General features: G+C 40.5%; 1 protein-coding gene across 2 annotated transcripts in view; it reads right to left on the bottom strand.

Moving 5' to 3' along the window:
* The window catches only part of LOC119576421 (mucin-5AC-like), a 57,295-nt gene that overhangs the window by 22,068 nt on the left and 17,727 nt on the right, over positions 1-17,500 (bottom strand). For both annotated transcript variants that reach the window (XM_037924121.1, XM_037924122.1), the window contains exon 2: positions 627-721. In XM_037924121.1, coding sequence (XP_037780049.1) covers positions 627-719 — 93 coding nt within the window. In that variant the 5' untranslated portion in view covers positions 720-721. The remainder of the gene's footprint in view (positions 1-626; positions 722-17,500) is intronic.

The following is a 17,500-nucleotide window of genomic DNA, read 5'->3' as shown; positions in this document are numbered from 1 at the left end:
AAAAAAAAAAGAAAAAGAAAAAGAAAAAAAGAAAAAAAAAAAAAAAAAAAAAATCGAAAAAGGCTTCCTCCTTTCTTCCCCAACTGGAGGGGAAGAAAACCACGGACTGTCTCGTCCTCTCGCCTCTTCCCCTGTTTACAAAACCCGAGTTTTCCCCATTTCCTCTATTCCTCTTTTCCCCATGTCGCAACGCAACACAAGCTCCAACATACACGTTATTATTATTATTATTATTATTATTATTATTATATATATATATATATATATATATATATATATATATATATATATATATATATATTATATATATATATATATATATATATATATATATATATAGTGGAATCGCCTATCGCCCTACGTAACTAATCAGAAAATGCACACACACACACACACACACACACACACACACACACACACACACACACACTAAAAAATCCCCTCCCAACCCCCCCTCTCTCTCCCTCCCACCCCCGCCTCATACTCACCACCCCCTCATACTCACGCCTCACATTCCCCCCACCTCATACTCACGCCTCATACTCCTCCCCCCCACCTCATACTCACGCCTCACATTTCCCCACCTCATACTCACGCCTCATACTCTCCCCCCACCTCATACTCACCGGCAGCGTTGGGTGTTGCCCTGCTGCAGAGTTGCAGCATAGGAAGGCTAGCAGGAGGCAGGCAAGCGCCGCCCGTCTGACTAAGTTGTTCATTTCTGCAAAAAAGAAGAAGATTGTGTTAACGCAGGTCGACGCCGCGGGAGAGGGGGGAGGGGGGGAGGGAGGGAGGGGGAAGAGAGGGAGGGAGGGGGGAGAGAGGGAGGGAGGGAGGGAGGGAGGGAGAGTGACGGAGAATGACAAAGTGAGAGAGAATGAGAGAGAGAGGGGGAGAGGAAGAGAGAGAGAGAGAGAAGAGAGAGAGAGAGACGGAGAGAGAAGAAGAGAGAGGAGAAAGAGAAAGAAAGAGAGAAAGAAAAAGAGAGAGAGAGACACATAGAGATAAAGAAAGAGTGTGAGAGAGAGAGACACAAAGACAGAGAAGGTAAGAAAACTATGCATAATGTGAATATAAAACAAAGTATTTTGTTTAATATTATGACAGAATTTTAAAACAAAAGCAATTGCAAGTTAAAATTAAGATTAAGTGTATTATGCCGGACCATAAACCAGAATTTATATCTTGATTATAAAAGCTCAGAAAAAATGCAATTGCAATAAATAAAAACATACATAAACATAGCTACGTAAACAATAAGATGAAAAAAAAAATATATATATATATATTTTAAAAAGATAATGTGGAAATTCAAGCGAGTTTTAGAAAACGTGTTAGATAATAATAATAATAAAAAATATCGTATTATGATAACAATACAATTAAATATACCAATAGTCATTAATTATTCAATAAATAAATAAATAAATAAAATATCGGCATGCAGACACAGGTCACATGAGGTCACGAAAACCTTTTTAATAATCTATATCATCATCTACAATAATCTTTACACCTTTTAAAGGCTTTTAACATTTTTTTAAAACAGAGTATCTTTACTTTCATCTCCTCCCCCCCCCCTGCACTCTTCCCCCATCCCTCCCCCTCCTCCCCCCTTCCTCTCCCCTCCCCTCCCCCTCCCCCCACCGATAAATCCCCCTGCAATCTCCCTCTCCTTCCCCCACCCCCCCCTGCATTCTCCCTCTCCAACCCCCATCCCCAACCCTTCGTATCCTCCCCCTCCTCCTCTTCCTCTTTATCCTTTTCTTCATCTTCTCTTTCTTCTTCTTCTTCTTCTTCTTCTTCTTCTTCTTCTTCTTCTTCTTCCTCTTTTTCTTCTTCTTCTTCTTCTTCTTCTTTTTCCTCTTCCTCCTTTTCCTCTTCTTCGTCTTCTTTTCTCTCTTCTCCTTCTTCCTCTTCCTCCTCCTCCCTCCTTCATCTCCCGCTCCCTCCACTTCCCCCCCTACTCTTAACCCCAACTCCCCCACCCCCACCCCCTCCCACCCACCCAGGTACCTCCTCCCTCCCTCTTCCCTCCATCCCTCCTCTCCCCCCTACCCTTCGCACTCTCACCCCCCCCCCCTCAATCCAGGCCCCTCCTTCCCTCCCTCATCTCCCCCTCCCCCTTCCTCCCCCCCCCCCTTCTCCAACCCAGGCCCTCTCCCCCTCCATTTTCTCCCTCCCCCTTCCTCCCCCCCCTTCTCCAACCCAGGCCCTCTCCCCCTCCCTCTTCCCTCCCCCCCCTGTTCTCCCCCTCATCCTTACCCCTCTCCCTCCCCCCCCTCTCTTAACCTTGACCGTGAAAACCTTTATAATTTATGTGTAATAAAAGATGGAAGAGAGAAAAAAAGGAAAGAAAAAAAAAGAGAAAGAGAGAGAGAAAAAAAAATGGAAGAAAAATGAAGAAGAAAATGAAGAAGATGAAAAAGAAGAAGAAGAAGAAAGAAACAAAAGAAGAAGAGGAAAGAAAAAAGAAAAAAAAGGGAAATAAGAAAATAATGAAAAAGAAAAAAATATGAAGAAACAAAACAAAGAAAAAAAAAAGAAGGAAAACAAAAAGGAAAGACATGAAGAAGAAGAAAAAGAAAAAGAAACAAAACAAATGAGAGAAAGAGAGAGAGAGAGAGAGAGAGAGAGAGAGAGAGAGAGAGAGAGAGAGAGAGAGAGAGAGAGAGAGGGAGAGAGGGAGAGAGAGAGAGAGAGAGAGTGAGAGAAAGAGAAAGATTGAGAGAGAGAGAGAGAGAGAGAGAGAGAAAGAGAGAGAGAGAAAGAGAAAGAGAAAGAGAAAGAGAGAAAGACAGAGAAAGAGAAAGAGAAAGTGAGAAAGAAAGAACAACACGAAAAAGTAAAAGAAAAAAACACGAAAAGAAAAGTTATTTTGGTTTTCTTAAAGGAAAGGCGCTATGATCATCTTCGTCGCGAGGAGGATGTGCTTGCCTGTCTTGCTGTGTCTGTTTGTTTTGTTTGTTTGCTTTGCTTGTGTTTTTTATTTGCTTGTGTGTCCTGTTTGTTTTGTGTTTGTTTTGTCTGTTTGTTTTGTTTGTTTGTTTGTTTTACTTTTTAATTTGCTTGTTTGTTTTGCTTGTTTATTTTGTTTGCTTTGTCTGTTTGTTTGTCTTGTTTGTGAATTTCGATAAATAAATAAAAATAGTGAATAATGAATAAAGAAATAAATGATAAATAAAAAAAATAATAATAAAAAAAATAAATAAAAAATAAGATAAAAAATAAAAAATAATAATATAAAAAAATAACAATAAACAGACAAATAATAAAACGAAAAAAAAAGAAAATTAACAACAACAAGAAAAAAAAACGAATATAAACAAATAAAGAAACAGACTAATAACAATAAAAATAGCATAAAAATGCTTCTCTCTTCTCGCCCATTTCCTTTTCGGAAGATCAATAAATCCTAAAACAACAACAACAACAAGAAAAGAACAACAACAACAACATCAACAACAACAGAACAACAACAACAACAGAACAACAACAACGACAACAGAACAACAACAACAACAGAACATCAGAACATCAACAACAACAACAACAGAACAACAACAACAGAACAACAGAGAAAAGGAGGGAAAGAATCCAAAGTGTAATTGTCACGCGATGTCTTGCAAGGTCCTACTAAGATGGAAAGAGGGAAGAGAGAGAGAGAGAGAGAGAGAGAGAGAGAGAGAGAGAGAGAGAGAGAGAGAGAGAGAGAGAGAGAGGGGTAGAAGGAGGGGAGAGAGAGAAGGAGAGAGAGAGAGAGAGAGGGGGGGGAGAGAGAGAGAGGGGAGAGAGAGAAGAGAGAGAGGAGAGAGAGAGAGAGAGAGAGGAGAGAGAGAGGGGGAGGGAGGGGAGAGAAGAAGGAGGAAAGGGGGGGAAAAAGAGGAGAGGGGAAGAGGAGAGAAGGGGGGAGAGAGAGAGGAGAGAAAACGAGGGGAGAGAGAAAGGGAAAAAAAAAGGGGGAAAAGAGCGGAAAAGGGGGGAGAGAGGGGGAAGAAAGGGGGGGGGGGGAAAGGGGAGAGAGGAGAGAAGAAAAGAGGAGAGAAAGGGGAGAGAGAGAGAGAGAGAGAAGGGGAGAGAGGGGGGAGGGGGGGGGGGAGGGGGGAAAAAAAAAAAGGGGGGGGGGAGGAGGGGAGAGAGGGAGGGAGGAGGGGGGAGGGAAAAGAGAGAGGGAGAGAAAGAGAGAGAGGGGGGGAGGGGAAAAAAGAGAGAAGAGGAGAAGGAGAGAAGGGGGGGAGAGAAGGGGGAGAGAGAGAGAGAGAGAGGAGAGAAAAGAAGAGAGAGAGGAAAGGGGAGGAAAAAAGGGGGGAGAGAGAAGAGAAGAAAGAAAGGGGGAAGAAGAGAAGAGGAGGAGAGAGACGAGAGAGAAGGGGAGAGGGGGAGGGGAGGGGGGAGGGAGGGAGAGAAGGAGAGGGAGGGGGGAAAGAGAAAAGAGAGAGAGAGAGAGAGAGAGGAGAGAGAGAGAGAGAGAGAGAGAGAGAGAGAGAGAGATGAGATATAGGATATATATAGTGAGATAGATAAATAGAAGTAGAAAAGTAAAAAAGAGAGACAGAAAGATTTAGAATACGAAACCGAAAAAAAAAAAACACACAAACACAAGAAAAAAACAACAACAAACAACAAAAACAAACAAACAAATAAACCCCAACCGAACACACAAACAAAAACACACACACACAAAAACAACAACAACAACAACAAACAAACAAATAAACCCAACCCAACACACAAACCAAAACCAAAGAAAAAAAAAAAAAAACATAAAAAAAAAAAACTCCCACCGAAAACTCTCGCTCCTTCGCCGAGCAAAAGTTTCTCGAGGAAAAAAAACGGCTGAAGTTTCAAGCAAAACCTATGAATACGACCGTGTTTGTTCAAGCAAAGAGGCGGCTGGAATCTACAGCACAAGCTATTTACCTGTGGGCGGCAATCGCGGGCGGGGGAGGGGGTGGGGGGGCGGGGGAATGGGGGTGGGCGGGGGAGGGGGGTGGGCGGGGGAAGGGGGAATGGGCGGGGGAAGAGGGGGGGCGGTGGAGTGGGCGGGGGAAGGGGGAGTGGGCGGGGGAAGGGGGAATGGGCGGGGGAAGAGGGGGGGCGGTGGAGTGGGCGGGGGAAGGGGGAGTGGGCGGGGGAGTGGGCGGGGGAGAGAAACTGAGGTAGAAGAGGAAGGAGAAGGAGAAGGAGGAAGGAGGAGAAGAAGGAGAAGGAGGAGAGGAAGGAGAGAAAGGGGAAGGAGAAAAAGAAGAAGAAGAAGAAGAAGAAGAAGAAGGAGGAGGAGGAGAAATAGTAAAATGTGAATCGGATATTATAAAGGAAGAGAGAGAGAGAGAGAGAAGAGAGAGAGAGAGAGAGAGAGAGAGAGAGAGAGAGAGAGAGAGAGAGAGAGAGAAGAGAGAGAGAGAGAGAGAGAGAGAGAGAGAGAGAGAGAGAGAGAGAGAAAGAAAGAAGGATAGAGACAGACCCAGACAGACAGAGACAGACATAGAGAAACAGAAAGACAAACACAGAAACACACACATATAAAAAAACGACAAAAATACGTACACAGAGAAGGAGAGACTCAGATTACGAAAAGGAAAAGGAGAGAGGAGAGAGAACACCGTAAAATAACTTTCACAACGTCTTTTGCACGCAACGCCACGCCGACGTTATAAAGAAGAATATTGATTGTGTTTTGTCCTGATATGAAGCAAGTGGAGCGGAGCGGAGGAGGAGGAGGGGGAGGAGGAGAGGCAGGAGGAGGAGGAGGAGGAGGAGGAGGAGGAGGAGGAGGAGGAGGGAGAGGGAGGAGGAGGAGGAGGAGGAGGAGGAGGAGGGGGAGAGGGAGGAGCAATAGGAGGGAGGGGGAGAAAGAGAGAAAGAGAAAGAGAGAGAGAGAGAGAGAGAGAGAGAGAGAGAGAGAAAAGAGAGAGAGAGAGAGAGAGTATAGAGAGAGAATATGAAGAAAGAAAAGGGAGGAAGGAGAGAAATTTTTTTTTTTTACGTAGGAAAAGGAGAGAGAGAAAAAAAAGAAGATAAAGAGAGGAGAAAGGGAAAAGGAAAAAGGAAAGGATAAACGAAAGAGGGGTATAGGGAAAAAAAGGGAAAAGAAGGAAGGAAAGGAGGAAGGAGAGAATAGAAGAATAAAAAGAGAGGAAGGAAAGACAAAGAAAGAAAGAAAGAAAGAATTAAAGAAAGAGAAAGGAGGAAAGAAAGAAAGGGAGAATAAATAATGGAGGGAGAAAGGGAAAAAAAATCCTATTTTTGTTCAGACGGAGAGACAAAACAAAGAGAAGGAAAGAAAGAAAGAAAGAAAAAAAAAGAAAGAAAGAAAAAAGGAAAGAAAGAAGGAAAGAAAGAAAGAATTTTTTTTTTTTTTAATCTTAACGATCACTCTCGATTCACACGAACGAAAGAGAGAGAAGAAAAAAAATGCATTTCCCCCCCATTCACTAAAATAAATAAACAAATAAATACATAAATAAACAAATAAAACAAATAACTCCGCGCATTCACAAAAAAAAACCCTCATCAATATCATTCTTGTGCGAAAATTTCGTCCCTCGCCAACGCATCCGAACGAAGAATCGCCCGTAAAAGCGCGCGTCCGAATGCGTTCGATCGATCCTTTACGACCGCGAGGGAATACGGGATTATTCTATTTATTTATTTTGTGATTCAAGTCTTTTGTTATCGCTATTGTTATTGTTATTGTTATTTTTATTCTTTTAATTATCATCATTGTTATTATAATTGTTGTGATTATCATTATCATTATTACCGTTATTGTTATTATTATTACTATTATTATTATTATTATTATTATCATTATTATTATTGTTATTGTTATTATTATTTTCGTTATAATTTTTGTTCTTGGTAGTTGTAATAATATGGTGATAATGACAATTATTGTTATAATCATGAGCATCTTTAATATTATTATTGCCAATGAATTACACACATTTGCGCGCACACACACACACACACACACACACACACACACTTAACTAAATAACGAAATGAAAAACAACAGAATAAAAAAAAATTATTAATCGATCTATAAGAGAACAAATTGCAATAATAAAAAAAAAGAACCGATTTTAATCATCACTTCCCCCTACCCCCCCCCTTAAAAAAAAAAAAAAAAAAAAAAGTTGACACGGAATTATCTATTTTCCTGTAATTACCCAAAGGACGAAAAACACACACATACACACACACACACACACACACACACACACACACACACACACACACACACACACACACACACACACACACACACATAAAAAAAAAAATCAAGGCCACTGTTGTTACATCCAGAGCAAGAAGGGTTTAAATGACAAGCGAGTTTATCATAAGATCTATTTTCCAATAACATTATCACGCATGGTTGAACCTTGTGAATTTTCTGCGTCACGAGTCGCCAAGATGAAGTAAAAAATTTCGAGTGGCAACACTTGTGCTTGCTTTTCAAGACAGAAGACAAAAGACGGAAAATAATAATAATAATAATAAAAAAATAAATAAATAAATAATAATATATCTTGTTTTATTTTTTTTATATATCATTATTAATTCCCAACGTTCAACGATCATTATTTGTTGATTGTTAAGTTCATCAATCAGACTATAATTAAGAGGAATGTCTCTCAAATGTATTTATTATGAACAAAACTGCAATTAAATATTTAAACTTGCACGTGTTAAATACGAGATAATGAAATGAAGATTTGGCAACGCTGCATCTTGTCCAGGAGAGGGAGCATGTGTATAAATATTTTTTTTTCTTTTTCTGTTTATTCATTAACGTATTTTATTTCATTATTATCATTATCTTATGTAAAACGTTCGTCACCATCATTAATATTACCTTTTATCTCATTACTACTGATAAATACAATATTTTATACTAGTATCTATCATTATAACTATCTATATGTTCATTATATATTATCATTATGATTGTTTTTTTTTATTATCTAAATTCATTAAAACGGAAGAGATATAGAAGAAGACGACGAAGAAGGAGAAGAGAAAGAGGAGGAGGAGGAGGAGGAGGAGGAGGAGGAGGAGGAGGAGGAGGAGGAGGAGGAGGAGGAGGAGGAGGAGGAGGAGGAGGAGGAGGAGGAGGAGGAGGGGGGGGGGGAGGGGAGGAAGAAGAAGAAGAAGAAGAAGAAGAAGAAGAAGAAGAAGAAGAAGAAGAGGAGGAGGAGGAGGAGGATGCAGAAGAATACGAAGGAGAAGAAGATGAAAGAAGAACGATGAAAAAATAAGTAGAATAAAGAGAGAAACAAGAAAAATAAGAAAAGAAAAAGAAAAATCAAAAGCACAAAACAAGAGAAAAATAACAAGAAAAAAAAGCACATCAACAAGAAAAAAAAACTAAACAAAAAGAATAAGAAACAATAGAAAAACAAGAAAAAAAGAAGAAACAAAAGCAAAAGAACAAGATAATAATAAACTAAACAACAAACGAACGAAACGATAATAACAAAATAACAAAACAATAATAACAAACAAAAAAAAAGTCTGTTCTTGTTCTTATTTTCAAGACGATCCTCCTGAGATTAATTAAAATTAATTAAGTCCACCAGTAAGTCAGTTATTAACACCATTTATCTCAATTAATTACCGTTTTTATTATATTATTATTATTATCTCTTCATTAGGAATTATTTGTGGTTTTAGTAATGTCAATAACATATTAGTAAGTATAATAATACGTTTGTGATGGTAATCATAATAACAGCATCGATGTTGATATTGAGCCATCTGTGTTGTCATTATCATCATATTAATAACATTAGTGATGATGATGATGATGATGATGATGATAATAATAATAATTAATAACAATAATAATAATAATAATAATAATAATAATGATAATGATAATAATAGTAATAATAATAATAATAATAATAATAATGATGATTCATGATGACGATGATGATGATGGTGATGATGATGATAATAATGATGATGATGATGATAATAATAATAATGATAATAATAATAATAACAATAATAAATACTGTATGTAAATTCCAACTGTAAAGAAAAAAATGACAATAAAATAAAATTGTTGAAGGCGACGTCGATGCCAAAAAAGACACAAGAACACAAAACCAGCGTTTAGAAAAGCCGTGTTCTCAAGTGTTCATCTGAACACCCGCTGCGGGACAGACTTGTTCAACTGCGTCTCTCAGATATATATGTATTTTTTTTTCTCTCTCTCTAATCAAGTCTTGGGTGTGATACAAATGAGGAGGAATGTGCATTTTACTTACACACAAACAGGCATGCACACACACGCACACACACACACACACACACACACATACATACACACACGCACACACACACACATTTATATATGTTTTTGTGTGTGTTTGTGTGTGTGTGTGTGTAGATTTCTACTTGTTTGTGTGTGTGTGTGTGTGCGTGCGTGCGTGCGTGCGTGTGTCTGTGCGTGCGTGCGTGCGTGCGTGTGTCTGTGCGTGCGTGCGCGCGTGCGTCCATGAGTGCATACGTGAGTGCGTGCGCGTGCGTGTATGAGTGAAGACAAAGATAAAACTTAAATCTCTCGTTCTCTCATCTTATCGTTTTTACTACCGTACCAGCATCACATCTCACAAATCTCTAATTTACTCGTCTCTTAAAAACCCTTCTCCACACGCACGAATGCATATAAACACTCCTATTTAAAGAAAGAAAGAAAGAAAGAAAAAAAAAAACAGAAGATGATGATGATAATTTTATGACATGAGGTTTTCATTCGATTTTTTTTTCTTTCGTATCCAATATATCGCCGTCATCGCCATATATTTTCGTAATCATGATCATTATCATCATCTATCCTTCTAATCATCATCATTATCATCATCTTTCCTTCCAATCATCATCATTATTGGCATCATCTTTTCCCCCAAGTTAATATTATTACATTTCTTCTTAATCTTCCTCTAAGGCAATGTTAAAAAACAAAACAAAAAACAAACAAACAAACAAAAAATACAGAGACACAGCAACAACAACATCATCATCAACAAACAAAACAAACAAACAAGAAAATAAGTAAATTGTTTACGACCTTAGAAACAGCTGATTGCAGACTCGCCAACAGCAGCTCATAAGTCTTGTGTGATGCGAATAACGACTAAGTTTAACGTAATATACCCCTGTGTTTATGTTGTAAACATCCGGGTATCTGTGTTTCTTCTTCTTTTTTATATGCGCAGACAGAAAAAAAAAGTCCTCGGAAAAACGAAAATAACTATAGCATTGAGAAAAATAAATTGAGAAACAGATACTTGGGTTATTTATCATAATATCTTCCATTTCCTTTTTTGAAATGTTGGAGGTCAAATACTTAAGGTCAGATGAGGTCACATGAGTGTTAGTAAGAGATGCACATCTCTTTTAACCTTGATGGGAAAATCTGAGAAGCAGCATTAGCAAACACGAATTATCATTGTCAAACATACACACACACACAAACAAACACAGATACATTTACACAGATACATGATCAGATACACACACACACATACATGCATACACTCAGACGCAAACAATCACACAAACACACACACAAACAAACAAACACACACAGACACAAAAACAAACAAACACTCACACGCACACAAACACACCCACACACCCACCCACCCACCCACACACACACACACCCACACACACACACACACACACACACACACACACACATATATCTATATATATATATATATATATATATATATATATATATATATATATATATATATATATATATATATCGACTATGAAATACAGCAATAGCAATTCCTCTCTTGCGTTAACTGTCCTTCAAAATACGAAGCATAATCTACACATGGCGAGAGTGCTGCTTCTAATTGCAACTAGAATTAATAGCTCTTCGCAATCACAAATTTCACATTATTAATATTCCGGTAGGTTTGGCGAGAGAGTAATTAGGTAAAATATCATTACTAGGAATCATAATTACACTTGCACGTCGTGATCATTAGCAATTGGAATCGATGTTGTCATAGCGTGTATCAGTATTCAGAGATAACGAAATAATGATAATGATCGTAATATAATATTGATGATATAAGGATGATGATAATGATCACAACATATACAAAATGAATAAAGAGGACACACACACACACAAATACACACACACACATACATACATACACGAACAAACACACACACACACACACACGCGAACACATACACACACGAACAAACACGCGAACACACACGCGAATACACACACACACGAATACACACACACACACACACACACACACACGCGAACACACACACACACACACACACGCGAACACACACACACACACACACACACGCACGCAAACCAAGGGAGAGAAAAATAATCATATAGCCCCTAAAATCCTAAAACAACAAAACAAACAAAGCAAAAACATTAAACAAGACAAGCAAGCAAGCAAACAATCAAACAACTTCCCACACACAAACAGATACTTTTTCCCACAAACAAACAAGGTAAACAACAAACCAAACGCAGCCCTTAGTCTCTCTCTCTCTCTCTACCTTCTCTTCTCTCTCTTCTCTCTCTCTCTCTCTCTCTCTCTCTCTCTCTCTTTCCTTGTCTCTCTTTCTCTCTTTCTCCCCATGTCTCTCTCTCTCTTCCTGTGTCTCCCTTCTCCCTTTGCCCCTCTCTCTTCCTCTGCAAAGAAATAGCGGATATTCATTGCAATCTGGCAAGCGTAGAGCGTGATGCATGTTGCTTGCAAAGCGGCCAGTCTGCATGGACAGGCTGATAAATGACTGACTTGCAATTCGCTTGATAACCTTGTGATTATTGAAGTGATTGGGAACGCGCTAATCTCAGTCTCTCTGTTTCTCTCTTCTCTTTCTCTCTGTCTCTGTCTGTCTGTCTCTCTCTCTCTTGGCCTAGAACCTTTCCCTCTTCCTCTTGCTCCCCCCTCTTTCTCTCTCTCTCTTTCTCTCTCTCCCCCTCCCTCTCTCTCTTTCTCTCTTCCTCATTACCTTTCTCTCTTCCTCATTCCCTGTCTCTCTCTCTCTCTCCCTCCCTTCTCTCTCTTTCTCTCCCCCTCATTCCCTTTCTCTCTCTCTTCTCTCTCTCTCTCTCTCTCTCTCTCTCTCTATCTCTCTCTCTCCCTCCCTTCTCTCTCTTTCTCTTCCCCCCATTCCCTTTCTCTCTCTCTCTCCCTCTCTCTCTATTTCTCTATTTCTGTCTCTATTTTTTTCTCCTTTTTTTGTCATTATCACTTTGTCATTATATTTTCACTGCTTATAATAGTCTGTAGATTATTTTATCATTTCTAGAATCGCGACAATTGTTATCATACTAATGCTACTTGTCAAAATTACTGCAATCTTTATCATTATCTTTGCAATTGTTAATATCAATCTTGATTATTTTTTTTTTTACCTTTGTTATCGTTATCATAATATTGTTATCAATCTCATCCTTCTCCATAAATCTACAGAAACGTCAAGTTATAAGTAGAAATGACTTAAAAGTGATTTATAAGTACATCAAGGTATATATATCATTGATAAGAAAACAACAAAAAAAACAACAAAAACAACAAAAAACAACAACAACAAGAGCAAAAACAACAACAACAACATCCGATCAAGAAAATTGTATTTAATTGACACGAGAAAAAGAAAAAAAAAAAGTAAAAAAGAAGAAAAAAAAATCACACTGACGTTATGATCATATAATTGCTTTAATTCAGATTCCTAAAAAAAAAAAAAAAAAAAAAAAAAAAAGAGAGAGAGAGAGAGAGAAAAAAAGTCTTCGTCTCTCTATCTTAACCTTGAAATAACCCCCCTCCCCCCCCAAAAAAAAAAAATAATAATAATCGGGAATAAAAATGACCTTTGTTCTTTGTACAAATTCCTCTCTAATGAGGTATGGATATGAGGCAGTGGGGGGTGGGGAGGGGGGGAGGAGGAGGGGGGAACAGGAGTAGGAGGAGAGGAGGAGGAGGAGGAGGAGAGGAGGGGAGGGGGAGGGGAAGGTGGAAGAGGAGGAGGAGGAGAGGAGGTGGAGGGGGAGGGGAAGGTGGAAGAGGAGGAGGAGGAGGAGGAGGAGGAGGGGAGGAGGGGAAGGAGGAGGAAGAGAAGGAGGAGGAAGGGGAGGAGAAGGAGGAGGAGGACGAGGAGGAGTTTGAGGAGGAGGAGGAGGGGGAGGTGGAAGAGGAGGAGGGGGAAGAGGAGAGGGAGGATATGGGGAAGAAGAGGATATGGAAGAAAGAGAGGAGGAGGAGGGGAAAGGATGAAGGAGGTGGAAAGCTAGGAGGAGGAGGAGGAGGAGGAGGAGGAGGAGGAGGAGGAGGAAGATGATAAGGAAGAGGAAAATAATGACGAAAAGGAAGGAGGAGAATAAAGATGATGAGCATGAGGATGAAGAATCGAAGACGAAGAAGAAGAGGAAGAGTAAAGATATGGAAAACGAAGGCGAAGACGATGATAATGATATGCAAAACAAGAACACTGATGAATAAAAAAAAAAATAATAATAATAAAAAAAAATAAACAGAGGGAAGAGGGGGGGGGGGGAGAAAACATACCCAAGAGGGGGGGGAGGAAACATATCCAGGAGTGGGGGAAGGGGGGAGGGGGGGGGGGTGTTGATAGTTATCGACGGCTCAGCGAAAAAAAAATAATAATAATAATAATTTACTCTCGGGTAAGTTGCAAAGGCGAATTCATTGCAAAATCTGTATGTGTGATGTATGAATATTGAATACATACGCTGTGTGTTGCTTACTGTTTAAGTTTGTAATTTTGTAGTGTGTGTGTGTACGGGTATGTGTATGTGTGTGTGTGTGTGTGTGTGTGTGTGTGTGTGTGTGTGTGTGTGTGTGTGTGTCGAGTGTGTGGTCGTGTGTGTGTGTGTGTGTGTGTGTGTGTGTGCGAGTGTGTGGACGTGTGTGTGTGTGTGTGTATGCGCGTATTTATAGATCCGTAGTGTACATTTTGCACATATACATACATACATGCATACGTACATGAACACACACACACACACACACACACACACACACATACACACACACACACACACACACACACACACACACACACACACACACACACATACACACACACACACACACACACACACACACACGCAAAACACACTTCCACGAAACTCTTAACCTTTGACCTCGCATCGCCACAGCTATTTCCTCAACAGCGTTTTCTGTTGGTCTACGTTTTCTTTTTATCCCCGTTTTCCCTTTTTCTCATCTTCGTTTTCTTTTTTCGTCCCCGTTTTCTTTCTTCATCTCCGTTTTCTTTTTTAGTCCCCGTTTTCCCTTCTTCTCATCTCCGTTTTCTTTTTTCGTCCCCGTTTTCTTCCTTCATCTACGTTTTACTCTTTTCTCATCTACGTTTTCTTTTTTCACCTACATCTTCCTTTTTTTTATCTCCGTTTTCTTTTTCTTTGTCTTTTTCTCTTTCATCTCCGTTTTCCTTTTCTTTCCCCCTCTCCGTTTTCTTTCATTTCTATTTCCTTTCCTCCAACCTCCGGTTTCTTTTCTTTCCATCTCCGTTTTCCTTCCTCCCACCTCCGTTTTCTTTTCTTTTCCCCCTCCTCGTTTTCCTTTTCTGCCTCCTCCGTTTTCTTTTCTTTCCACCTCTGTTTTCTTTTCCTCTCCCTTCCTCCCCACCCCCGTTTTCTTTCAGCCTTATTTCCAACCCGGACCTCCTTCTTGACGCCGGTAGACCCTATCGTCTTCTTTACGAATAAATCTCCCGGCAATTACCTCACGGCGACGCAGTAGAATGTCTTTGGGGTTTTCTTAACAGGTCTTACGAGATAATGGGAGGAGAGGTGGGGGAGGGGGGAGAGGTGGGGAGGGAGGAGAGGTGGGGAGGGAGGAGAGGTGGGGAGGGGGAAGGAGGGGGAGGGAAGGGGGAGGTGGGGAGGGAGGAGGGAGAAGAGGTGGCGTAGGGGGAAGGGGGAGTTAGGAGAGGTGGGGGAAAGGGAGGGGGGAGAGAAGGGGGAGGGAGTGGGGGAAAGGGAGGGGAAGTGAGGTGGGGAGGGAAGGGGAGGAAGTGGGGCATGGGAGACGGGGAGGGGAAGAGGAGGAGGAGGGAAGGGGGGAGAAGAAGTGGGGAAGGGAGAGAGGGGAGATGGGGAGGGGGAAGGGGAAGTGGAGAGGGAGGAGGAGAGGGAGAGGAGGAAGGGGAGAGGGGGAAGGGGAAGGGGGGAGGGGAAGGAGGACTTCGACTGGCCTTCGCGTCACTGGTCAGGGTAAGAGGATGGAGACGAAGATGGAGAGAGAGAGAGAGAGAAGGAAAGAGAAAGAAAAAGAAAGAAAAGAGAGAGAGAGAGAGAGAGGGGAGAAGAGAAGGATAGAGAAAAAGGGAGAAAAGGGAGAGAGGGGAGAGAGAGAGAAGAGAGAGAGAGAGAGAGAGAGGAAGGGGAGGAAGAGGAGGAGGACGAAAAAAAGAAACAGAAGAGAAACAAAGAGCAAAATCCAGAGAAGGAGACGAAGAAAAACAAATAACAAGGGACTAAGAAGAAAAAGAAGAAAAGAAAGAAAAATAGGAGAATAAAAGGAAACAAAAGCAAGTCGAGTAAAAAAAAAAAAAAAACAATAAAAAAAACACTCAATTACTAATAAAACAAGAAAACAAACAAGAAAACAAACACATTAACAAAAAAACAAACAAAGAAACAGACAAAAACACAAACATCAAACAAACAAACAAACAAATCAACTTACTAGAGACACAAACAAACAAGAAAGACATTAAATCAATAAAATAAACAGAGAAATATATAAAAATAAATGAAACAAAAAACAAACACTTAAAAGACACATTAACAACAACAACAACAACAACAACAACAACAACAACAACAACAACAAAAACGCACAATAACAATCAAATTACAATAAATAGATAAATAGATAATAATAATAATGATGATGATGATGATAATTACAATAATAATAATAATAATAATAATAATAATAATAATAATAGTAATAACAATAATAATAATAATAATAATAATAATAATAATAATGATAATAATAATAATAATAATAATGATGATGATGATGATGATGATCATAATAATAATAATGATGATATTGATGATAATAATAATAATAATAATAATAATAATAATAATAATTACAAAACAATAATAAAAATAACGATAAAAAAAATACTTATATAAACACCATCAAAATAAAAGGAACCTTCCTGTCCTATAAAACACAAAAGCCATTTTCGTTTTTACTCTCGCACGCAAATTATCGAAGGGGGGGGGGGAGGGGGGCGGGGTGGTGGTGCTATTTCCCTATTAACCTTTTTTTTTTCTTTTACTTCGTCTACATCTTGTTATTCTTCTTTATCGCCTTCTCTCCCTCTATCCCTCTACCTCCCTTTGCTCCCTTCTACCCACCCTACTACCTGTCTCCCTTCCTTTTGTTTCACCTCTCCCTCCCTCTCTCCCTTCTCCTCTCCCTCTCCCTTCTCCTCTCTCCTGTCCCTCTCCTCTTCCCCTCACTCGCCCTCTCTCTCCCTCTCCCTCTCCCTCTCCCTCTCCCTCTCCCTCCTCCCCTCTCCCCCACCTAAGGGAACGGACGTACAAGGACATATATAAAGGTATTGACTGATGACCTTCGCCCGGCCGCCGCCCCTTCGTGCGCGCTCGGCCTCTGGGGAAACTTGTGAAGAAGTTTACTGCCGCCGGAGATGTGTCTCGTATTTCAAGCGGGGTGGAAGGGAGGAGGAGGAGGGGTGGGGGGAGGAGAGTGGGGAAGGGAGGAAGTAGGAAGAGATAGTATAGTTTTAATGAGGAGGAGGGTTGTTGGGAGGATGATATGGGAAGGTGAGGAAGAAGAGGGGCGAGAAGGAGGAGGGGGAGGAGGAGGGGGTGTAAGAAAAGGTAGAGAGGGGGGAAGGAGGAGTGGGGGAAGGAGGAGGGGGGGGTGGGGAGGAGAGAGGAGAAGGGAGGAAGAGGGGAGAGAGAGGAGAGAGGGGGAAGGAGGAGGTTTGAATAGAGGGAAGGTTATTATGGTTATATATTAATTTATTTTTTTTTTATTATTGAAGAGGAGGGGAAAAGAGGGAAGGTGGGGGGAAGAGTGGGGAGAGGAGGAGGGGGAGAGAGGGGAGGGGTAGGAGGGGGAGAAAGGGAACGAATAGGGGAAGGAGGAGGAAGAGATAGGAGGAGGAGGGGAAGGGAGGAGGGGAGAGGAGGAGGGAGAGAAGGGAAAGAGAGGAGAAGGGGGCGGGAAGGGAAAAGGGAGAAAGAGGGGGGAGGGAAAGAGGAGGAGAAGGAAGGGAAAAGAGGGAGGTTAAGAGAGGACATGAAAAGGAGAGGGAAGAGAGGGGAGGAAAAAGGGAAGAGGGGAAGGAAGGAAGGGGACAAAGTGGGGGGAAAGAAAGGAGGGGAAGAAAAAAGAAAAAACAAAGCAGAAGATAATAAAACAGATGAATCAAAAGAAAGAATATA

The sequence above is a fragment of the Penaeus monodon genome, chromosome 8 (genome assembly GCF_015228065.2).
Source record: "Penaeus monodon isolate SGIC_2016 chromosome 8, NSTDA_Pmon_1, whole genome shotgun sequence".
Taxonomy (NCBI): Eukaryota; Metazoa; Arthropoda; class Malacostraca; order Decapoda; family Penaeidae; genus Penaeus; species Penaeus monodon.
Note: the sequence above shows the minus strand (reverse complement) of the source record. Positions and strands in the feature narration are given on the sequence as shown.